This window comes from Sturnira hondurensis, unplaced genomic scaffold, assembly GCF_014824575.4.
Source record: "Sturnira hondurensis isolate 20B ecotype Veracruz unplaced genomic scaffold, ASM1482457v3 Scaffold0014384, whole genome shotgun sequence".
Lineage (NCBI taxonomy): Eukaryota > Metazoa > Chordata > Mammalia > Chiroptera > Phyllostomidae > Sturnira > Sturnira hondurensis.
Window position 1 is genome coordinate 7,124,447 of NW_028087015.1, and position 25,949 is coordinate 7,150,395.

The 25,949-nt window shown below is 36.3% G+C and overlaps 1 protein-coding gene across 3 annotated transcripts in view; it reads left to right on the plus strand.

Annotated features, from left to right (window-relative positions):
* The window catches only part of PDE4D (phosphodiesterase 4D), a 1,308,441-nt gene that overhangs the window by 418,002 nt on the left and 864,490 nt on the right, over nt 1-25,949 (plus strand). For all 3 annotated transcript variants that reach the window (XM_037062899.1, XM_037062904.1, XM_037062898.1), the window contains one exon: nt 1,487-1,716. In XM_037062899.1, coding sequence (XP_036918794.1) covers nt 1,487-1,716 — 230 coding nt within the window. The remainder of the gene's footprint in view (nt 1-1,486; nt 1,717-25,949) is intronic.

Consider the following 25,949-nt stretch of genomic DNA (forward strand, 5'->3'; position numbering starts at 1 on the left):
TGAGCTCTTTTTTTTTTAACCTTCTGGGTGCCCTCCTTTATCCTATTTTTCCATACAATTAGACAATGAAATCCAAGGTTAACTAGAGTCTATCGCTGCATGTCCTCTCACATTTTTAAAGATATAAATCAGTAAAAAAACAAATCTTTTAATTATGAAGTAGTGTGGATGAATGAACTATCAAAGACAGCACAGTGCTACAAAAAAGTAAAGGGAATTAACCTGGATTCCAGTAATAATGCCCAGTATTACGTTGAGTGAAAACTCTGCCAGATATTGGCGCTTCAAACACTTAATTTTTCTGCTCCAGCCAATGAACCCGAGAAGTAAATGTTATCCTTAGTGTTCAGATGTAGAACCAACCTCTGTGAGCCTAAGTTACTTGCCCAAATAGAATAGTATGAAAAAAGAGTGCGACAAGGTTCTAAACTAGGTCTAAATTCTGCAAAGTCTGCACTCTGGGAAAACTTCTTTGCCTTCATGAGCTACTTTCTTTACCTGTAAAACTCAAAAGAAGGGGAAATTGCCATTTGTGATTGCTCATCCCACTGCATGTAGGTAATGAGCTATGCACATTACATGCAAGATCTCATTTCATTCTTGTGGGTAAACATTATCCCCAAGCAGAAAAATTAGGAAAATTAAGAAACACTCTAAGCATATAACTAGCAAAGTGGTAATGCAAGGATTCTACAACCCAGCATATTGTCTGATAACATTTGGTGACTCTGTCACTCTGAATATATGGATATAATAAACATTGCTAGAGTGGCTTTCTAATCACTTAGAAATAATTATTGTTCATGTAGCAGTATATATTTTTTCAACTAGAATAAAAATTTCTACTTTATTCTACACTTGATTTTTCTTGGCATATGGATAATATGAATCAACTGTGCACAATTTAGCTGTGATTTAAGTATTATTCTACTGGGTCCTCAGATAATCTTTTCGTGTCATTTAAATAAATTCTCCTCACAATGTCTTATTGTAAATCTTTGCAAAGAATATTCAAGTAACATGTGACATATGAAAATACATGTTATAAATATGGTCCTAAATATGAAGAAAAATAGGACTCAGTTTTTTCCTTTCTCTTCATGGGCATGTATGTGGGAATATGTAATATGTCAAAAATATATTAAAGTGAATATTTTGCATAGAGAGTATAAATATCTTTATTTACTCTTGATTTTATAGAATTTATATACAAAGCTTATAAATTCTAAGAGGTCAGTTAATTGTAACAACTGAGCCACTTTAAATATACTGGTGAACAAATTTACTATTTCTAAAATAAATGTTGATGTCAGTTATTAGTTCTAATGTTTTCACCAAATATTAGAATATCTGTTAATATAATCACTTTCTGGTTAACATTTTTCACATGTGAGTTTCCTTAATTTCTTTCTCCAAAAGTATAAAGATATCTGGTGATGATAAATAACAGGACTTTTTTGATTACTTTCTTGCACTTTTGCCTTAGGCCTCTGAGGAAACACTGCATTCCAGTAAGGAAGAGGAAGACCCTTTCCGCGGCATGGAACCCTATCTTGTACGGAGACTTTCGTGCCGCAATGTTCAGCTGCCCCCTCTTGCCTTCAGACAGTTGGAACAAGCTGACTTGAAAAGTGAATCAGAGAACATTCAAAGACCAACCAGCCTCCCCCTGAAGATTCTGCCACTGATTGCTATCACTTCCGCAGACTCCAGTGGGTGAGTGCCCTTGGGTGACATTTGCCCATTTTATATTTTGGATGATGATTGCTTTTTGTGGTCTTTTGAGATTTTGTGGCTCATTGTTTGACTTGTGTAGGAGTAAAATGGAGTTTCTAGAACTAAAGGAAAAAGGGTGATTTTTCTCAGGTGCCATCACTATCTCTACAGTAGATGTTTTAGTTAATGTTTTATGAGAGTTGAAAAGTATTAGTGAATGATAATAAACATTTAAGAAAGGAGATTTAGGTTTACAAAATTAATACTAGTCATATGTAATTTAATAAACAATTCTTAACAAATGAGAACTAATGAACGAATTATCATGTGTGCTTACATATCTGTAATAGTAGGCAATGTTCATTGATGCAAAGCAAATTAGGGATCACGAATAGATTGTACTGTAATTAGAATCAAAGGCAATATGCAATTATCTTCATGAACCTAGTAATTTGGCCTTTGACACTTAGAGGTGTTGCCAACCACAGCACCGTTTCAGCCCCCAGCACCGTTTCAGCCCCCAGTGGTTTTATTCGGGATTAGTACATATAGAAGAATCACACATAGTTATGTCTCCATAATGCAACCATTGTGTTTTCTGCTCTGCAGAGTGTTTTGTGTTTTTATTCTTGTTTTTTTCTGTTTACCAATAGAGTTTTACTTATTAATAGCAATGTCATCAGGTAAACAAGTGCGAAAGAAACTCAGGAGAGGGGGCATGTACATTATTTGTCCTTTTGGCCAGCTGCATGTTTAAAAAGAACAAGGAGGAAGTCAATAACCCTTACTTGGCCAGACTCTGAATATTTGCTAAAGTGTATGAACAAAATAATTTATTATGTTCTAAATTCATTGTTTGCCAAGTTCAAGGCATGCCTAGGGGAAGTACCTTTTGGATTTTCCTATAAGTTGTTAGAAAATTGTGATCAAGAGAAATTTGGCCAGTAACTGTTCTCAAAGATATTGAATTTAGCTCTTTGAATTGTTACAGACCAATTAGAAGAAACTATGTTATTCAAAGGTATGAGGGAATTACTACTAGGTAAATAAGACAACAAATTCTTACTTTGAAGCAATGGAAGAAGGAAGTGTGTGTTTGTGTTTGTTTTTGTTTTGTCCAAACCATGTATACAAAGAAGAATGTGTACCTATTGATCAGACACATTAAAGCAGGTGGGAATTTTCTATGGTAGCTTGACCTGAATATTCTTTGAAAAATATTGTCTCACAAAGCTGATTCCCCCTCTCTTTGGGATCAACACCACTACAGTTCATCTGTGTAAAGGGCAGGATTCACAGATACCAGCTGTGTCAGAAGTCATCAAGACCACCCCGAGTTTCCATGGTTTGCTAGGAGAGTTCCTAGGATTCAGCAACTAGTCATATTTAGGGATGGGATTTACTACAGCAAAAGAATACAAAGCAAAATCAGGAAAGAGAAAGGTACATGGGGCCAAATCTGGAGAAAACAAGACACCAGTTTCCAAGAGTTCCCTCTATCAGCAGAGTCAGAAAGAATGAACTTGATTTCTCTAGTAATCAATTGTGACAACACATGTTAAGTTTTCCTTCCCAGGAAAATACCAGGGAAGCCTATTTAAGAGTCATTGTTTACACAACTTATCTAAAATAGTCAAACTCATAGAAAGAAAGTAGAATGGTGTTTGTCAGGGGCTAGAGGTAGGGGAGATGCGAAACTGATATTCAATGGGTATATAGTTGCAATTACACAGAATGAATAATCCCTACAGATCTGCTGTACAATACTATATTGTTCACTTAAGAATTCTCCGAGAGGATAGACCTCATATTAAATGTTTTAACAAAATGAAAAACAATAAAAATACAAAACAGAAAAATATATTCAGTGCCCAGAGTCGTTTGGGGGTGCTGCTCACTTACGTGCCCTCTGCCCAGCATGTGCTTGAGTCCCAGATTCCCAGTAGGAAAGCAGTTGCTCAGGATCAACATTTCTTGCACAAACAGTGTAGGCACAGTGAGCCACTCACATTTTAGAGAACTAAAAAAAAAAATGATGAGAATCCTCTTGAAATCCAAATTCCCAGATGCCAGCTAAGGGTCAATCTTTCAAACAGACTTTTAAAAATTGAACAACCTGAGACATGATGGTAACTCTTCTTCCCAGCAGAGTTATTTTGCTGGGAATCGTTAGAATCGTTATCTTGCTTTCTACAAATTTGAATAAGAACTTATAATTAAAAAAATAAGCCAATTTAAGCTTAATAGATTCAATGAACTTTGGTATGTTAAAACATAGGCATCTAAACATAATTTTTCATATGAAATTATTGTTATATAACATGCCCTTAAAAGAAAATGATGTAATATATTTAATACATGTGTATGTAGTTGGGCAATGTGTATAATTAAAAATCTCAAGTAAAAACTTAACTTAATTAATTAAATTTAAATGTGTTGCTAAAAACAAATAGTCTCCATGTGCCAAGAAAATTGGAGGTTCAGAGTTGTCTGTTTGATAGTACTTCTGTTGTTCAAAGTTTCTTTCCTTCTTAATCAAGAATCAAAGAATCAAGTATAAGCAAAATCATATTTACCATTTACCAATTTATTCAATATTTTAGAGGAAAGAATTTGTGTGTTAGAAAAAGAAACAAGAGTGACTTTTCTGTACTAGGAGGCTGCCAGGAGAAACCATAGATGAGAGTGGACAATTAACAAAAAACTAAGACTCAGAAGGTATTAAAAGAATTGCTATTGTTTAGGAAGCAAAAGTGATTTGTAAATTGAGTATCTGAGAAACAGAAAATTTAGGAATATATTTTTATGGAATGCCTAAGCTTTAAAATGGAAATCAAAGGTAAAATTAGTAGTTATATTCTGTAGCCATTTCAGTTAACCAAGAAACTCAAATTCCTTCACAGCTATCAAGAAAGAACAAGAGGGAAATTTAGAGTGTTTTAGCTAAGGTTGTCTATAGCCCAGATCCCCATTATTTAGGGTTAGTATGCCCCCAGGTCCCATTGTCAACCTACACAGAGACATTGGCAATTGTAAATCTTTGATGTGTTCTCATGGTTTTTGAATTTATTTTTCTGACTTTATTAACATTGTAACTTTTTGCTCTTTCTTCTGGGGCATCAGTACATCATGTACTTGCTCATGCAGTGATTTAGAGTCTTGTGCCGTCCCTTTAGGAAGCCTTGGTGTGGCCCCAGTTGTAATCAGTTTCTGCAGGGAACTTGGGTTTACAAAAATGAGTGTTGTGAAAGGCAACTATTAGCTTCCTTATGAAATGCTTGGGTGAAGAGACTGAATTCCAAAGGGCTTTTCTTAAATTGCTACTTTAATAATTGTACTTTAGGTTTTTAGCAGGCAATATAAGTGTGTCCAAATGTACATTATTTAACAGTTTTCTTCAAATATACCTAAGGCATTAGGTTGTCTGTGTTGTCATTTAGCTACCTTTAGAAACTTTAAATGATCACAAAACAGAATTGTAAGGCCTGGGATGCTGAGAACCTTCAATTCATGCACCACTTAGTCTTCCATAAAGAGTAAGATCATTCAGATTTCATGGCCATTTGTTGACTTTCACTGAAGTGAGAGAAACATCTATTAACAACTTTAAAAGTTAGGAACTTGGACCGAGCAGCCCCCAACAGCTAACCCAGTGGTGGGCTGACCACAGTAGCACATTCACTCATGCAGTGGGATGGACCGCGCAGCCCGCAGTGGCAGCGGGAGGCAGCAGAGGGGGCCCACCATTGCTTTCCTTTGGCCCTGCCCCCACATACAGCCTCACAACCCAGCTACTGAGTTGCCCCTCCCTGGTGAACACCTAGGGCTCTGCTCCTCATACGTAACAGGCAAGAACAGACCAAAACATTATGGCTCCAGAAGAACTCAAAGCCCCAGAGCCTATAACTCTAAGCAACCAGGAAATAGCGAACCTCTCAGATGCACAATTCAAGACACTGGTGATCAGGATGCTCACAGAACTGGTTGATTCTAGCCACAAATTAGAGGAACATATGAAGGGTAAACTAATAGAAATGAAGGGAAATGCACAGGAAACCAATAGTGATGGAAAGGAAGCTGGGACTCAAATCAAGGGAATGGACCAGAAGGAAGGAAGAAATGGCCAAACAGGAAAAAGTGAAGTTACAAGAATTCAAAAAAATAAGGAGAGGCTTAGGAACCTCCAGGACATCTTTAAACATTCCAACATCTGAATTATAGGGGTACCAGAAGGGGAAGAGAAACAACCACGAGTGGAAAACTTATTTGAACAAATAATAAAGGAGAACTTCCCCAGTCTGGCAAAGGAAATAGACTTCCATGAAACCCAGGAAGCTCAGAGAGTCCCAAAGAAGTTGGACCCAAGAAGGAACACACCAAGGCACACCATAGTTACATTAGCCAAGATTAAAATGAAGGAGAGAATCCTAGAAGCAGCAAGAGATAAGGGGACAGTCACCTACAAAGGAGTACCCATCAGACTGTCAGCTGATTTCTCAAAAGAGACCTTACAGGCAAGAAGGGGCTGGAAAGAAGTATTCCAAGTCATGAAATCCAAAGACCTACATCCAAGATTGCTCTATCCAGCAAAGCTTTCATTTAGAATGGAAGGGCAGATAAAGTGCTTCTCAGATAAGGTCAAATTCAAGGAGTTCATCATCACCAAGCCCTTATTATATGAAATGTTAAAGGGACTTATCTAAGAAAAAGAAGATGAAAAATATGAACAGTGAAAGGACAGCAAACTCACAGTTATTAACAACCACACCTAAAACAAAAGCAAACCAAGAGGACAGCTAGATCAGGAGTGGAACCATAGAAATGAAGAACACATGAAGGGTTAGCAACAGGGGAATGGGAGGAGAAGAAGGGAGGAGAAGGTACAGAAAATAAGTAGCATAGATGGTAGGTAGAAACTAGATGGGGGAAGGGCAAGAATAGTAGGGGAAATATAAAATCTAAAGAACTTGAGACACGTGATCATAAACTAAAGGGGGGAATGGTGGAGGAGGGGGTGTGCAGGGGGAGGGGGTGTGCAGGGGGAGGGGGTGTGCAGGGTGGAGGGTAATGAAGGGGGGAATAGAACAACTGTAATGGTATAATCAATAAAATATATTAAAAAATAAAACTTAGGAACTTGGCAATGAAGTAATTTGGAATGCCAAAGCTTTCTATATTTTTCTCCTAAATAGATTTCTGTACATTTACTTAAAAGACTGTAAGTGGAACCTAATCAACAAAACAAACAAGTGAGCAAATAGAACCAGAGACATGGAAATAAAGAACAAATTGCCAGTGACCAGAGGGGAAGAGAGGAGAAGGATAACCAGGGAAAGAAGGGGGAGGGTCAAGTCAAGCAATGTGTATAAAGGACCCATGGACAAGGACAATGGTGGGGTGGGGATTGTAAGTGTGAGGGAGTGGGTAGGGCAGGGGAGAGTAATGGAGGGAAGTGGGGACAACTGTAATTGAATAATAAAAAATAAATAAATAGATAGATAAAAACTTTCTATGAAGGTATAATTTGCATGCAGTAAAATGGGCAAATCTTAAGTATACATCTAGATATTTTTTACATATTTAGATACCCATGTAATGAATCACTACCCAGGCTAACTTCTTTTACTAAAGATTAGTTTTGCCTCTTTTTGGACATTATATAAATGGGATCATATATGTACCAGGCTTCTACTACTCAATATGGTTTTTGATACTTATTCATGTTGGTTTATGTATCAATTGTTATTTTCCATTGGAGTAGTATTTTATTGTGTGAATATATCATAATTTATTTGTCTATGCTCTATTATTGATGTATATTTAGGTTATTTCTAGTTTAGAACTATTATGAATAAAGTCACTGTCCATGTAGCTATACATATCTTTTTGTGGACATATGCACTCAGTTCTCTTAATTATATTCCTAGAAGTGGAATTTCTGATGCGTAGGTAAGAAAATATTTATTTGTGTTACTGCCCAGTGATTTTGTATGAGAATTTCAGTTGTTCTGTATCCTCACCACCCTGGACATTCTCAGTCTTTTTCATTTTAGCTATTCTGGCGAACGTGTAGTGATATTTTACTATGGTTCTAATTTATATTATCTTGATGAGTAGTGATATTATTTAGCTTCTAATATGATTATTAAACATTTGGATATCTTTTTTGTGCTATGCCTATTTCAATATTGTATATTTACAAGTTTTTCATTTGCTTATTGATTTCTGTGGGTATTTATGTATTCTGGACATGATTCATTTGTTAGTATATGCATTGTAAGATGAATATTTCCCTCAGACCATGCCTTGCATTTTTACTTTGTTTACTTTTAATATGATGGTAACCCCAGACACTCTTAAGTGTGTGCTTGTGTGTGTGTGTGTGTGTGTGTGTGTGTAAGGAAAAGTGTCAAAGTGAAAGGTCGGGGAAAGAGATGAGAGAGGGAATAGGAGATGGCAATAAAATCAGGTGAGAGAAAAGAGAAGGATAGGCAGAGAGGGGAGAAACAGGGAAAAGAGAAGTACAGAGTGGCGTAAACAAGAAAATGGAAAGGGATAAATGGACACAGCTTGATAAAGGGAAAGCAGGTGACAAGAATGCCAACCTATAGGACAATTTTATTTAGAGAGGAAGACAATTGATTCCTTGAACATTGAATGGTGGCAAATAGGACTACCAGCCACTAAGGGGGCTGACGTGAGATGACAATAAGTTCTTAGGTCAATAGCAGAGTAGTGAGTGGTCAAGAGTGGAGACTCTGGACTTTTATGGTCTGAATTTGAGTGCTGCCTCACTTGCTAGCTGTATGACCTTGGGAAAGCACTTACCCACTCCACACTTCCAATTCCTCAAGGGCAAAAACAGGAATAATGGGAGTGTGCAATTCTACCTCATGAATTGGTTGGGAAGATAAAATACCTAGCTCTATTTTTGGCATATTGTAGGTACTTCATATATAACAACCACAACTACTGCTACCACTATGCTTATAAGGAAAATATTGCAACAAATTGTGTTTGTTTTGTTGAATTTATTAGTTTCCTGATTGGAATCATCTTCAAAGATTCTCTATTCATACCTCTTGGGCTGGAGAAGGATATTCTAGTAAATATAGGAGTTAACCAGAAACTTACTCCTGGTTCATAAATCTAAGATTATGAACTTGTCACATTTATGTTAAGTCTACATCTCACTTTGACTCGTGTCCACAGACATCCCCTGCTTTCAAGTGTTGTCCAATTACATTTAGGATGAGAATGAAGGTCATATTTACTCCTTATATCCTCCTTGCTTTACTTCTGTTAACAGTCCTTGAATTCTACCTGTTTCCCTGGTCAGAATTCTCAGGAGGAATTAGGAGCTCTTTTTGTACTGACTCTGGTGCTAGCTTACTTTCCCAGGATGGTCCCTGGATGTTCCCCCAGATACTGTGAGAAGAGGTTAGCTTGCTACACATGTGTAAACCTCCCTGCACACAGGTAGGAAGTTGTGGGAGCAGAAGGAAGGAAAGAGGGGAGTAGTATGAAATCTCTCTAGCTCACTCTTGTACTGAATCAGCTATAATAAAATGACAGCCAAGGAGCAGGTTGTCCCCTCGTGACATGATGACACATCTCTGGATGGATATATATATTCAGGGATTGGTGAGTGAGGAATATTACAAACACTTTTTCATCACTAGTGTTCTATTACCTGTTGGGAGACATATACTGTATATATTTGTGTTACTATGTCCTATTAAAAAAGTAAATAAAAAGAATTTAAAGGAAGAAATGGTCACTTGGAGGAAGAAAATAACCCCTAAACATATGGGAAAGGATTATGTTAGTCAAGTAAGACTTCATTTTACAAGAATCTTCTAGAAAACTTTCCTTGAGTTACACACCATTCACAGAGCTGGCCCCAGAAGCCAGTGAGACATTTGAGTCTCTGGTCAACCAGCCATTGGCTAGTGTCCTTGAATGCACACAGTACATTAGAGTGAACATAAAAACGGTGATTTTCAACATTTTGGTTGAAATTGTTCAAACTAAATAAAAGTCCAAACAGAAACTAAAAGAAAGGAAAACAGAACCTTCATTAAAGCAGACATATCTGGTTTTTCATATTTGATTTTTTAACTTAATAAAATAGTAACAGCATTCAAATATTTCATAATTGAAATATTTTGGATATAAGGATTTGTGAAGCTAAAGGATTATATTTCACTGTGTGACCATAAGACTTGTACCTCCATACTGGATATATGCTCAAGTTTGAAGAAATTTGTCTGATAAGCTTTTATTGAAAGGTATGTGAAAGGCCTATAACCCACTAGGCAAAGCTTTCCAAAATTACAAACAGCACACATAATTGTGGTTGTGAAAGATGCATTAGAAATACAATATTCTTGAGAGGGATTTGGCTTTTAAAAGACTCACCATGAAGGAATAGAGAAGCAATACTTCCAATAATCTTGAAGATAGATGCTACATAAAAGAAACTGGATTCCTTTGACATTGATTTATTTAAATGCAATTTATTGACATACTAATTGTTGAGAGTTCTCCACAAAAATTACACAACTTTTGTTTCTAAAGGTTTTGCTCTGATTTTATTAACATAGTTTTATTTTTAGTTTGGAATTTATGATTTGGGGGGTTGAAATTAGAATCCAGGAGTGATGGAACACTTTAGTATGTATTCTCTTAACAAATGACATCTTATTGCCAGAATGAGTAGTAATTCATGGAGCTAATCTAAAACAAAGCTTAACAATGCTGACTGCTTTTCTTCATATATCACAAAATCTCTGAATGTTTTAGAATATCTGTCATGTCCTAAATTTATGAAACAATAATTATTAAACTCCAATTTCTTTTCCAGACTGCTATAGTTTACATTCTTGTAGTAGTTTCTGGCTACCATGAATTGGGGATACCCTGAATGGACTAATACAATACCACAATATTTTACTCTTTATCTGTATGTCAGTAAAGTAACATGTACGAAGGGAGGGTTTACTTTTGTAATCAAAGGTTTCAATATCACCAGGCACCTATGTTCTTAAAAACACCAAAGACAGTGACAATTTGTGTATTTACTATGCCCAAGCACCAGGTACCTGTGTCCAAATCCTTATTACTCCAACTTGATTAAGAGTTGATTAGTTGGGGAGTTTATGTTTTCTAAAAATGAGCCCTGTAAAGTGTTTATTTGGCTATGAAAAGGTATCAAAGAATGAGATACCATGACAGAGTTGCAGAGCTGAAAAAAAGCACTTTACTTATTTCCACTTGGGAAATCATAATTTTTCAGTTCCTCAGATGGTCCCCTCTCACAAACAGTACCTTGTTTAGCTGACCTTATGTAGGCTAGAATTATTCATCACTGAAGTGTTTAGGGAGAGTTATTTAAAAGTTGGGTTCCTCTGTCTTGTAATAATAGTGTGTTTATGAAAAAGAGGAGGTGAAAGCACTCTGACTGAATGATTTTTATTTAATTATTATGTACTGTGTACATACATATATATATACATGTATATATATGTATGTATGTATATATATATATAAACTCAATATTGACTAATGTGTATTACTTTGAGAAATCTGAAACACAAAATATGTGTTCAGCTGAAATTCAGGAAAAAATGAAATTATCAAACTTTTCCTCCTACATATGAGAATTACAGAATGGTAACAGGATTTCTTTAAAACTAAACTATATACATAAAAGGAAATATAGGAAAAACATAGAAGCACCTGTGTCAAACACATTTTCTTTCGCTTTTGCCGAAAATCCTGACTAGTTGTTTAGAATTCTTTCTAAAAGTTTAGAATTTAGGTATCATTTATCATACCTATTTATCTCATTTGTTTAGAATCTTCATCCATTTGAAAGAAATTAGGTGGAGCCATGCATTTTTTAGACCTATTCTAAATCTGTGGAATTCAATAAAAATAGTATGCCATTTAGTTAAGTTGTTTTATGACATTTATTTAACATATTCAGATTGACTTTATTTGATAGATTAGCATCATTTACACTAAACTTGGTGGCTCTGAGCCTGGGAAAAATAAAACTGACCTTTGTCCACATTTCCAAATAGGTATTCTGACTTTTATTCTGTGATTCCTAAAAAATTGTGATGTCATAATAAACACACACACACACACACCCCTCTTGTTATATGGTAGCTATACATGGGAATACAAAACTTTAATATACATAAATAAATAATTGAAAATACATAATTCATTGTATATAAAAATATAAATATTTTATATTTAAAATATAAACTTTAGAATACATAACTATTGTACTTTGCAATTCACTTTCTGAAGCTTTCCCATTTTTTTGTCATATACTTTAAAAGTGTTTTCCTTTTCTCTCCTTTATTAACTTATTGTATGACGGTTAACATGTGCCTTTGGATTTCTTATTTCCTCAGTATTATTTAATTCAGATTAACTTTATTTCTTGAAACTATGTATTTCTTCCTGTAATATAGAATCAAGTTAAATTGTGTAAATATAAAGAAAACTTATAAATTAATCCAACAAATAGTGTCTCATATTTACTGTATCCTGAGCTATGAGCTGAAGGTGCAGGTCTCAAGAAGATGAAGATAGACTCTTCCTTTACAGAATGTAGAACCCAGTAAGGCAGACAAACAAAAACCAGGATACTACAATCCTGGTTTTGTCTATTAGATATAATGTACAAGTACAACCGGGAACATATGACATAAAGTGGGATATCATAGGAGAGCAAATTAACTAGGCTTGTGAGGAACTCACACCTGAGCTGAGACCTGAAAGAAGATGGTACCTGGCAGAGAGAACAGCAGAGACAAAATCTAGAGATGAAAGAAAGAAGGACATCTGCACTCAAAATAACCAGTAACTAGATCAATAGGTCATAATGAAGATTTTTTTTTTTGTTTAACCAATATGTGAGGTTTTAGAATATTTTTCAGGAGTGTGCTCAACCAAGGTTCAGGCACTAAGAAGGCAAACAGTTTTAATTAATCCCAAATTGGAAAGTGGGGGTACAATGTAAGAAAAATAGGGAAAGGGATTTGATCGTATTTGCAATAGAGTAAACAAAGTGATGAATTGTGTGAACTTAGCTAGGTATGGAAATGAGTGAATAAGAATGTACAGACATATAAAGGGCTCAGGGTCTCTAGAAGTCTCTATGGTGTCAAACAGGTAAAGTAGAATACCTGAAAAAGCTGAAAAAATAGAATGTTATATTTGGAGGAGAGGATGGTTGAACCTTAAGATTTAAGTGTTAGAGGTCATTTAAGGTGTGTTCAAGATGTAAGGGCTTGCCACGGAAGAAGATGAATGCAGTGGAAAAGAAGTATTTGAGAAATGGGGAGATTTGAGGATGAGGTGACTCTTCTCCGTCAACATCGAAGTCATTCAGTATGGAAGCAGGACTCCAAATGTCAAGATGCTAACAGTTGGGACATAGTGACCGGAAAGACTGGCAGAAAGCAGTAATAGAGTAGAGGTGATTTGGCATGGTTGTCAAAGGAGAGGTTTTACAAGAGGTGGAGGAACAATGACCAGCAAGTTAATGTGAGAACCAGGAGAGCACCAACAGCACCACTGGAAGAGGCACAGGGCACTGAGAACAAGAGTGGCCTCCTTCTAGTGCATTGCAGGGAAATGGAAATGACATTCTCAGCAAAAAGCCATGTTTGAAAGGAGGCGGGATGTGCAGTGACTGTTCAGCATGCAGACTGGGGATGAATCCATGTCTTTTGACCCATGAAACAGGGTTCCAGAAGACCTAACTTAAAAAATGTGGGAAGAATGACAGCGGGGGTTTGGACAGGAGAGAGAAAGCATAGAGCAATATGGAGGTAAGGGACAGGAAGAACACAGAGGAGAGGGATGATCTATCTCAGGAGGTTGTCTGAGATATAATTATTATAGCTGAATTCCAAAACATTTTGAAGAATTGATCTAGTTGTTCTCTTATGCAGAGATTCAGGGAGAGAGAAGTGGAACCTGGTTAGTGGGTCTTTCAGAAAGGCCATGAGGGTTGCCCTTGTCCAAACAAGTAGGTCCATAATGGTATTCACTGGTTCCTAGTACTTCCATCATCTGTTGGAAACAGCAGCAGCTTCTGGTATTTGAGGAATTTTGCATCTTTCCAGTATGTCAGCCATGTCTTATTTATTACATGTGGAACACAGAGAAGGGTCTGATGTTTTATAATGTACATCATTTTTCCAGTCAGCACAATTTTATTTTAAATATTTTTCACATTTAACTCTAATTATTTTGCCAATTATAATAACTACTTAGGTATTTTAAATTGGCATATATGTTTTAAAAACATTTTTTGTTATAAATAATCATTGTCTTAAATAATACTACTTCCTTAAATATTCTTAAATACTATTTTGGCGATTCAAATGTTAGTCCAGTTTATCATGCTGCCAATTATAGCTGTAAAATCTAGAATGACATTGAATTCTATGTAGACAAATTCTATTTATAAAAAACTTTCTTCAGTAATTGGGCTACTAATGTGACCTTAATGAGATAACACTGAGGCACATGCATATGTTTTTTTTCCTTCAAATTGGATGTAGCATATTACTTGCAGACTCTATCTTACAGTAAACTGTGTTCACGATAATTTCAACTTAAAACTATTTGCCTGGGTAAGACCTGGGACTAAAATCTTTATATGATTCCTCTGCAAACACAACTTTTTATTCTTGTCTTTTCTGTGACTTTCTGAAGGTTGTTTTGTTTTGTTTTACTTTGTTTTGTTTTAATCCTCACTCTCTCAAAAAAGTATTTGTGACTAGAATTTAGCAAACTTGAAGTTTACAAATATGATATCATATTTGTAAAGTGCCTTAACAAAGGATATTATTCTATTCTACTGAGACCCAAACAGAGAGTGTCATTGGTCTTAAGAAGAAATGTAAAGTTTAATTGATTTTCAGAGGATTACTACAGCAAATAAAGACCAGAACTCATATCTTCTTATTCTGATTTGAAATGTCTGGCATGTTTTATTCAATATCCACTGAAAAAAAACTGAGGTGAGAGCTATTGATTTTGGGTTTATTAAGTGTTTCTATCAAACTTAACTATAATTGAAAGACATACTTTTCAGTTGGCAAACAGTAAATGAATGATAATAAAAATTCATATTCATGGACCATTATCTAGTCATTAAGATGATCATTACAATAACTATATGGCAGCACAGAAGTACTTGGGACCTTTTGGGAAGAAAAGCAAAATGCACGAGCCTATCCATTTTAAAGTTATAGCACTGCAAAATATGTGCCTGCATGTAGCTAAGAACTAGAAAGCAATATGAAAAATAGATATTTTTTAAATAATAGGATTGTGATGATTTTTCCCTCTCATCTTGATTTCTATTAATTAAAATTTCTGCTTGCCCAATCAGTGAAACTACGTAAAAACTCCATTCATGATTTATTTTCAGTTTTGTTTATTCAAGCATCTATTAAGACTTTAGTATATGACAAACACTATGTTAGGTGTTGGGAGTATGTTTATGAATAGATAATAAAATTCATGGTATTTTGTTTCTCACATGTAATTCAGTAGAAATTTTGATATATATGAGGGAAAAGGGAATGCTTGGGCCTTTCAGAGTTCTCCTGGTCACTTTGGGTAACCATGTCTCTTTTGGCAGCTGACTCCCCCAAGAAATCACCAGCAGAATTTACTGATCAAGCAAAACTAAATACCATTTTCACAAAAATGAAGAACATCAGCTTTAAACTTAGAAATATTTCAGAAGTGCAAAGTAAAGGTGTTTATAATGTTGTAGTACCTGGTCTTGCTAGGTGGAAAAATGGCTCAGACTGAGCAGAATTTAAAGACCTAGTAACTTTGAATTAATGGGGTCTTGAAGTGAAGGTCTTCAAGTGAGCCTTAATGAACACACTGTTAGTCTTGACAAATAAACTATTTTAACTGGTTAAGAGCTTTACATTTCAGAAACAAGTATAAAGGACACATGGACAATAACTAAGGTGGGGGATGGAAATGGGAGGGAGGTAGGGAGCACTGGGGGGGCAGGGCTGGGAATGTAAAATAGAAAACTGTATTTGAACAATAATTAAATAAAATAAAAATAAAAATAAAATGAATAAAAAATAAAATAAAATAAAAAATACTGTTACCAAATTAAAAAAATAAATAAATGAAATCAATAAAAATAAATAAATATTTTTTAAAAAGAGCTTTACATTTCAATAGCAAACACCTGAGTCATTTTTACTTGGTTCCTGAATTTGTTTAGCAATAGAGCAAGTGCTTAAACTTTGACCCAATATTGCTTAGGACTGAGACAGAAAAGTCTGCTGGTTTTAGTTTTTACTTCCTTTGTGAGTGAGCCTGGGTGATGTGGTGTGAATGTGGTGATGAATGTTTTATGTCTCCTCCAACTTATGTTGAAATCCTAATCTCTAAAGAGAAAATATTAGGACAGGGAACTGTGGGAGGTGGTTAGGTCATGAAAGCGAAGCCCTCATAAATAGGCTTAGTGCCTTTACAATAGAGGCCCCAGAGAGCTCTCTCTCTTCTTCCACCAGGTGAGAACACAGCTAGAAGCCATCTATATAGCAGGCAGTGGGCTTGTACCAGACACTCTCTCTGCTGCTGCCTTGATCTTAGACTTCCCAAGATTCCAGAACTGTTAGCAATACATTTCTTTTTTTTTTTTAATATTTTACTTATTTATCTTTAGAGGGGAAAGGAGGGAGAGAGGAAGGAAACATCAATGTATGGTTGCTTCTCGTGCATCTCCTGCAGGGAACTGGCCCCTGCTGGAAACTGGCCTGCAACCCAAGAATGTTCCCTGATTGGGAATCGAGCCTCGATCGTCTGGTTCTCAGGCCCGCGCTCAATCCACCAAGCTACATCAGCCAGGGCTAGCAATACATTTCTGTTGCTGATCAGCCACTCAGTTTATTGTATTCTGTTATAGGATCCTGAATAGCCTAAGGCACTAGATTTGATAGTCATTTAGCCAGACATTGCAACAGAGGTGCTCTGTATGTTCTTTTTTTCAACTTCTGTTACTGTCACTCCATTGCTAGGGAATGTAACCCCAGGGATAGTCACAGGGATGAGAACTCATGGAAGGTAAGATGTGGAAAGTTGGTTTAGTTGGGCAGTATGCACCACTCTACTGTTGGGGAGGAACCTCAGGGTAGGTAGGAAAGATGTCCAGCCTTCTACCAGGAAAGCTACAGGGGACAGATATCCCCTCTGTACTCCTTTCTGTCAGTTAGACCTCAGTGTGGTCAATCTGATGCTCCCATCCAGGACACTGAATCTTGAATTGATGGCTCAGACCCACTGTCACATGCCCCACTATTGAGTGGAAAAATTTGTGGAGTGGTGGTTGTGGTAGCTGACAGTGTGACAGTGTGACAGGTGGTGGGCAGCAGAGTCCTAGGCAGGCTGATCCTGCCTGCTCATACTTCCATTGCATCCTGCTCAAGTCTGGCTCCTCAAGCCTCTATCTGTTGACTTGTATTACATTCTTTTGACCAATTCCCTTTCCTGCCTAAGTTCATCAAGTATTGATTTCTGTTGTTTGTACAAGGACACAGTGCTTAGTGCATTTATGACAAGGCTTTCCCATTCTAGAAACCAAAGTAAGGAAGGGCTCTGACTTTTTGAGAATTTTAACTGTAAAATCAATAGTAAAAGTTAGTAGAGAAGAACCAAAGAGAAAATTTGAATTTTCATTTCAGTGCCTTTTCACAGAAAAGTGTAACAAAAAGGAGAGTGGTGAAGAGAAGAATCTCTTGGGGTGTCCCTAGCAAAGTTTGTGAAGCTCTCAGTGAGGAGATAGGACTTTATTGTAATTACTCCCTTTTGACTGTTCAAGCATTAAAATGGACTCTAATGAGAGTGGTTTGCATGGCTATTAATTAACTGCATTTTAATTACAAATCACATATCTTTTTTACTCCAGAGAATAATCTTCCTTCATAAGTACTACTTTATTTTCATTTCTCTCTCTCTCTTCCTATTTAAAGGTTGTTTTTTTTTGCCTGAAGGGAAATTAACTGTATTGGTAGTCTACTGAGAAAGGCCTTCCTTTGAATATGGAAACATGTATCTAATTCTTACTTACATCTAGGGCTAAATTTATTCAAGATATTACTGGTACAGAATGTTGAAGACAATTGTGAAGAAAAAGATGAGAAAGTGTTGATTAAACTTTTGTTACAGATATTCTTGTCCTATAGAAGTCATTAATTTTGTTAGAGTGTGTGTTTTCTCACACATGTGTGTGCACTCATGTACATGTGTGCACATGTGTGTGATCTACTAGAGAAGACACATAATTTCCAAAGCTCGTTGTCAATCTGCAGGGTCACCTCCTGGCAGAGGGGACACAGGCACTTTGCCTCAGCGTTCTCAGAAATTCCTGAGCGTGCTACTTCTCTTCTTGGTAAACTCTTTCTACCTTAATACACTATCTTAATTATATTCACAGTTTTTCAACCTCAATTATAATTCTATACTTCAGAATTTGTTTTCGTTTCCCACATTCCCACCTATAAAAACATCTGTTCTTTAGGGCATCTCTTCTAGTCAAATATAAAGGATCTAATAAAGCCATTCTTCATGAGACAGGAATCTTTAAATTAGTGACTTTTTCCGATGGTAATTCTGGAATTGTGAGGAATAAATAAATGTTTGACTTTCCAAAATGCAAATATTTATTTGAATTTTGAAATATTAATTCAGAATATTAAGTACATATTCAATACTATGTCTTATAGCTGAGGAAAAATGGTTGGTTTTACAAAAATGCAGTTGGAATACTTTAGAAACAGATTCTAGCATTGGCAATAACAATGTTGTGGAAATTATATATTACAGGATGGTACTTATCTTTTTTGGCTTTTTTCTTTTTTGAAGAACACAGAACTCTTTCCTGTATCTTTTATTTTCACTCTAAAATTTTTGATATTAAAGTTGAAAGTTGGGGAATAGTATATTATTACCATGTGCCAGACCCTATGCTGATATTGGATATGTTTTATGTTTTTTTTTACACTCAGAACAGCCCTAAGTTAGGTACCATTATTCTCTTTATGTTATGGATGAAAAAATCCTGAATCCTGGGGAAAGTAAATGATTTCCCCAGTGTCACAGAGGACCAAAGTATAAACCAAGATCTTTTGAATAATGTGGGATACTCTACAGTATTTCCCTTGGTCTTAATCTGTCATTCACCATACTATGTAGTCTATCCAAATTTACATAACTACCAATGGTAGAGAAAACCTTTCATATAACTCCACTCTTCCTTTGAGAACACTGGAACCTTCTTTGATATCTGCTTGAACTCCCTCCCCTCTTTCTGAAGACGATCCTGCTGACACCTACAATTATCTGAAACAATGACAAGAGGTGAAGGTTATTATGCCAAAGAAACCCTCACCTGGTATAAGAGAGACTAAAGGTGACTAGTGCTCCTCCTACACTTGAGATTCTGAGAAAACTGCAGGTCAGCTTTCTATGAAGATCCCTCACATCTGTAGCCCACTTTACCAATAGAAAACTGTATCTTTAGTGCTAGGTAGTCCCAGGGATTTTGGTCTGAAAAAGTTAATGCACCTGTAACAAATGTAAAACATCTCTCTTAGGAATATCTTAGATGTGGTAAAAATCAGCCTTAATAATAGTGACCTAAAGTCAGATTTCACTGTTGTAAGTTAGCAGTTAACTAAAACCCTTGCCCATTCAAACTAATGGGTTGTCACATAACACCAAGATCCATGATTAAACTGCCACAAATTATTGCTTTAAAAGTAGAAAGGCATTATTTTTAGAGAAATGACTTTTTACAATATCTTATTAGAGACTGTTAATTGATTAAAAATCAGAAAACATTGGCAAAAAATAAAATTAGCATCAGTTGAAATGTTTTTATCACTCGTTTTATTTAAAGGACATTTTCGTCCTGAGAAATAACTGACTTCTTTGATTACCCTCACATCACAACAACAAAATAAAGTTGTTTCTGGATGGCTTCTAATTTGCATTTAAATTATCCCATGGCAGCATTTTTAAGCATAAGCAAACAAATATTTCTTGAGTGTCATAGGCCTGTACACCTGAGAGAGAAATATATCATCTACAAAATTAAAAAAATATGGGTTTTACTAAACACCTCTAAAAACAAATTATAATGATATGTATTTTTTCCTTCTGGAGTTTATCTTTGTAATAATGCTCCAAAAGAAGAGAAATTATAGTGTATTTTCTTCGGAGGAGGCATAGGACATGATGCCGCTTGGGGAATACTGGGTGTAAAAACCATGTGATGTCCTCAAGTAGCGGGGCTTTCTTTTCTGTTTATTATCTTTACTGCTGGCTCTAACTGTACTCTAAAATAGTTTTATGTCGTAATCTGGAAGTGACCTGAAGATACAGTGGCGAGGCAGGAGTAATGGGTGAGGTCCTTGTGAATAATAAAATAATCTATGAGGGAATGGATGTGAGAAAATCTGCATACCTGGACAGATGAGTTAAAATTCAAAAAGACAACTTAGACCAGGGGTTGGCACATTACAGCCTGCAGGCCAGATCCTGCTTGCTACCTTTACTTATTTAATAAGTAAAGTTTTCTTGTAGCAACACTACTAATGAAGAGTAGAATAGTTGTGATGGAGACCATTTGGTCCCGTGAGCTTAAAATATTTACTATCTGACTCTTTAGAGAAAATGTTTCTTGATTATTGACAGCCTGTGAGCAATTATTGAGTGGGTAACTTATCAGGACATTAAGCTTTCCAAGTATCAAAAGATCATAATCATGTTTGCTGTGGCAGGGGGGAAGCCAAGGTGAGATGTACAGTGCTCATGCATGCTTTTTTTCATTTACCAGAATGGGTGAGTGCTGTCTCTGAGACAGGAGTGATGCCAGGCAATCAAGAGCATGGAGAGGCATAGTTCTTGTTCTCACAGAAATGGACACTGTGATACACTAGGGTGCAATGGAGACAAATATCCCTGCTCTTATGGATCTTACATTTTAGCCAGGCAAGAAAGTAGAGAAAGGAGTATGAGGTATGATATATCTGGAGAACCTGGAATTTCAAGTAGAATGACCAGGGGATATCTCACTGAATGTAGGACTTTAAATAGAAGTTGAGAGGACTTGAGGAACTAACCATCCTGCTAAATTGTCTCCATAGAGGTTGGGAGAGTGACAGGGTATAACTAAAGAGCAACATGGAGCCCCAATTTTTTTAAGTTAGAGAATAATGAGCATATTTGTATACTAATTGGAATTGTCTTAGTCCAGTTGGATTATTATAACAAAATACCACAGACTTGGGAAGGTCATAAACAAGAGAAATTTATTTCTCACAGTTCTTGAGGCTGGGAAGTCTAAGATCAAGGCATGAGTCTGGTTGTGTTCTGATGAGGGCCATCTTCCTGGTGCATAGACAGCATCTTCTCCTTGTGTTCTCATGTAGTAGAAGGACCCAGGGTACTCTCTGTGGTCTCTTTTATAAGAGTATTTGTCCCATTCATGAGGGCTTTACCCTCATGACCTAAGTACCTCCCAAAGACCCCACCTCCTAAAATCATCTCCTTTGTGGTTAGGATTTCAACAAACACATTTTGAGAGGATACAAATATTCAGACGGTAGCATGAATGAAATAGTGAGAGGGGAAAATTGATGGTGCAGGAAGTTGCTGGGACAGTGTCCTTAAGCAGACAAGAGGGGAATGAAACTAGTGTACAAGCCGAAGACTGGCCTTGCATCAGAGCAAGGTCATGTTATCAATAGTAACATAAGAGCAAGTAAAATACTATATGGCACAGATGCAGATAAGTGGGTAGATGTGGTAGCTTAAACTACAAGTTCTCTTCTAATTGCTTTAATTTTTCTTAGTATATGCAAAGACCCTGAGACAAAACGGAGCAGGGTAGAATCAAGGAGTTAAAATATGGGAAGTGTAGCTAAAGTATAAAGTAAGCAGTAGCAGGGAGGAAGATGATACTGAAGAGGTAGTCAGATTGCAGAGGTAAGTCTGATCTCAATGGCAGAATTGAGATCTTGGTTTAGGACACTGATTGGGGCAGCTGTGCAATGCCAAGGAGGAGAGGCAAACTACAGACGAAGGATATTAGCAAGGGAAAACCAATGAGGTGAAATCAGATTTGCCTTTTTAAAAGATCACTATGGCTACTGTTAGAGATTAGATAGTGGATTGAAACTAGAGTATCCATAGCAAGATCAGTCAGAAAGCTATTTCAGTAATTCAGTGGGGAGTAACATCAACAAAGTCTAGAGTAGATAGAGGCAGTGGGTGGCAGAGAAATCGGCCTCTTATGTGAAATATTTAGAGGCACCATAGACTTACAACTCTTATGTTTGGGTGTAGAAGAGATTGCCTGTGTAGAACAAACAGTAAAATAGAAGAGAGCCTGGAGTGGCCATGGACACTTGGGGGAGAGAATTGAGATCTTGGTTTAGGACACTGATTGGGGCAGCTGTGCAATGCCAAGGAGGAGAGGCAAACTACACAGTTGGCTAGTAGTTAAGAGATAGATCAACAAAATTATATCATGTGTAAGAAGAATACACTCTCTGTAGATTAATCTGGCTGGGTCTAAATATGAGAGTTACTTCTGACGTTTTTAAATCTTGAAATTAGATAGACCAATTTTACTTTTAAGAAAAAAATATTAAACTTTTCATGTTCATAATGAGATCAAAGTAAATATCAAAATTCTAAAGCAAGATTGAGCCAGAACTTAACAGGTAGATAATGTTGATTGGCTTGATGTCATAGCCACTTCCAGTTGTCAGGTCTATGCCCATTATGTAGATCTTTCCTCTTTCGATGTTTCTCTCATGGAACCACTGCATTGTAATTTCTGCATTTCTCCTAAATATGTGTATAATACAGGCTTTGCGAATGATCCTTCTCTACACATCTTGCAGATGCAAGGAGCTTTCAATACTATGTATGTCTATTCTGCATATTGCTAGATATTTCTGCTCATAAGTATTTATAGCCTTGCAGGCCCTATCAAAAGGGTTCTGTTAGATAGAGTTAATAAATGACAATGGAAATAAAGGAATAGGAGCTGGTCTTAGGAGTCTAGTTTTCCAGTTAGTCTAGGAGGTTGGGGATCTTAGAAGTGTTCTCAAGCTAAACAACAGTAACAACAAAAATCAGTGCATGGAACAAGTTACTCCACTTTGAATAAGACCATATCTCTCCCCTGAGCAATAAGGAAAACACGTATTATTTTCAATAAAACCCCACAACAATTTAGAGGAAAAGTCCCTGTAGCCATGGAGTGTATACTAATGAAAGATTATCATGTAAAGCCACATAAAAAATTTAAGGAAACAGATTTTACAAGAAAGATTTCTATACTTGGGGAAGATATCTTCCTGATTCTAAGGTGAACTTTGGACAAGGAGTTGGTATTTTGGAAACCTGTTTCCGTGTTCTGTTATTTTCCTGCTTTTGTCATGGCTAGATGTCACTATGTTCTAGGAAAAATTCCTTGTGATAGATTACTAAAAGAGCAAAGCAGGGCCCTGGTTGGTGTAGCTCAGTGGATTGAGAGCAGGCCTGAGAACCAGAGGATTGGGGTTCAATTCCCAGTCAGGGCACATGCCTGGGTTGCAGGCCAGTTCCCAGCAGGGGATGCACGAGAGGCAACCATACATTGATATTTCTCTCCCTCTCTCCTTTCCTTCCCCTCTAAAGATAAATAAATAAAATCTTTTAAAAAAGAGCAAAGCAGGGAGTGTGAGTAGTATGTGTGTGGGTGAGTACATCGGTGGGTACAAGTGGACCCATGTGAGGAGAGAGAAGTTATTCAGTTATATTTGAAGCCTTGAGAACAGCCTAGGTTAGAATCTGTGAGATGAAGGTTTTGGAGCACTAGAATGTTATTACAAGAAAGGAAAATTATTAAATCTCACCACACCTCTGAGATTTTTTGGCTAAGATAGAGAATGAGACCATAACCTTTAGGTCCAGAGTGGACTAGACAATGTGCTTTGATTGACTACATGCTAATAAAAAAAGAAGGTAGAGAGGAAGTGTTGTACAATCTTTTGAGTCAAGCCTTTCTCCCTTCTTAAATGATTTTTGTTCTCATTATGAGAAGTAAATTTTTTTGTTGCTTTATATTTTTTATGATTCTTGTTTATTATATGACAGCTGCCCCAATTTTTTCCCTTTGCTGTCCTCTTCCCAGCCCACCCCCTGCTCCCAGAGTCAGTTCACACACCACTGTCCATGTCTATGGGTAAATCATACATGTTCTTTGACTGATACCCTCCCCTTATTTCCATCATTTCTCCCCACCCCTCTCCTCTGGCAGCTGTCATTCTGTTCCATGTTTCAATGTCTCTGCTTCTGCTTTCCTCATTAGCTTTTGTTCACTAGATAAGTGAGGTCATATGGTATTTGTCTTTCACTGACTGTCTTATTTCATTTAGCATAATAGTCTCCAGTTCCAACCAAGCTGTTACAAAAGGTAGGAGTGCCTTCTTACTTTCTGCTGCATAGTATTCCATTATGTAAATTTACCTCAGGTATTTAATCCACTCATCTACTGAGGGGCACTCCAGCTGTTTCTAGCACTTGGCTATTGTAAATAGCACTGCTATGAACATAAGGATGCACAACTTCTTTTGAATTGATAATTCAGGATTCTTTCATTTCCAATGAAATCGCTTGGTCAAAAGGCAGTTCCATTTTTAAATTTTTGAGGAAATTCTATTCTGTTTTCTACAGTGGCTGCCCCAGTCTGCATTCTCACCAACAGTGAACTAGAGCTTCCTTTTTTTACATCCTCATCAGCACTTGTTGTTTGTTTATTTATTAATAATGACCATTCTGACAGGTGTGTGGTGATATCTCATTGTGGTTTCACTTTGCATCTCTCTGATGGCTAGTGATGTTGAACATTTTTTCATATGTCTATGGACCATCTGTATATTCTTGGAGAAGTGTCTATTCAGGTCCTTTGCCCATTTTAAAAAGTTTGATTGCTTGTCTTCCTGGGGTTGAGTACTATGAGTTCTTTATATATATTGGAGATTAAACCCTTGTCTGATGTATCATTGACAAATATGTTCTCCTATAAAATCAAATTTGGTGATGGTTTTCTAGCTATGCAGAAATATTCAGTTTTTTAATTTGATGTAGTCCCATTTGTTAATTTTTTCCTTGATTTTCCTTGCACTAGAAGATATATCAGCAAAAATATTGCTATGTGGGATATCTAAGACTTTATTGCCTATGTTTTCTGCTAGAACTTTTATGGTGTCACAACTTATATTTAGTCTTTTATCCATTTTGAGTTTATTCTGGTGTGGTGTAAATTGGTGGTCTAGTTTCATTTTTTTTGCATGTACCAGTTCAGTTATCCCAATACCATTTGTTGAAGAGACACTCTTTACTCCATTGTATGCTCCTGTCCCCTTTGTTGAATATTAATTGAATATAGAGACATGGATTTATTTCTGGGCTCTCTATTCTGTTCCCTTGATCTATGTGTCTGTTTTTATGCCAGAACCAGACTGTTTTGATTATGGTGGCCTTGTAGTATAGTTTGATATCAAGTGTTGTCATCTCTCCAATTCTCTTCTTCTTTCTCAAGGTTACTGAGACTATCTGGAGTCTTTTTTGGTTCCATATACATTTTTGAAGTATTTGTTCTAGATCTGTAAAATATGCCATTGTTACTTTAATAGGAATTGTGTTGAATCTATAGATTGATTTGGATAGTATGGACATTTTACTGATGTTCATTCTTCCATTCCATGAACACAGTATATGCTTCCATTGATTTGTATCTTCCTCAATTTTTTTCAGTGTTCTATAGTTTTCCAAATACAGGTCTTTTACCTTCTTGGTCAAATTTATTCCTAGGTACTTTTTGTTGTTGTTGTTGTTGGTATACAAAATGAATTTTTTTCTTAGAGTCTCTTTCTGATAGTTTATTGTTGGTGTACAGAAATGCCATCACTTTCTGCATATTGACTATATATCCTGCTATTTTGCAAAATTTTCATATTAGGTTGAGTAGTTTTGCAGTCAAGATTATACAGTTTTCTATGTACTATCATGTTGTCTGTAAATAATAACAGTTTTAGTTCCTCCTTTCCAATGTATATGCCTTTTATTTCTTTTTCTTGTCTGATTGCCATGACTAGAACTTC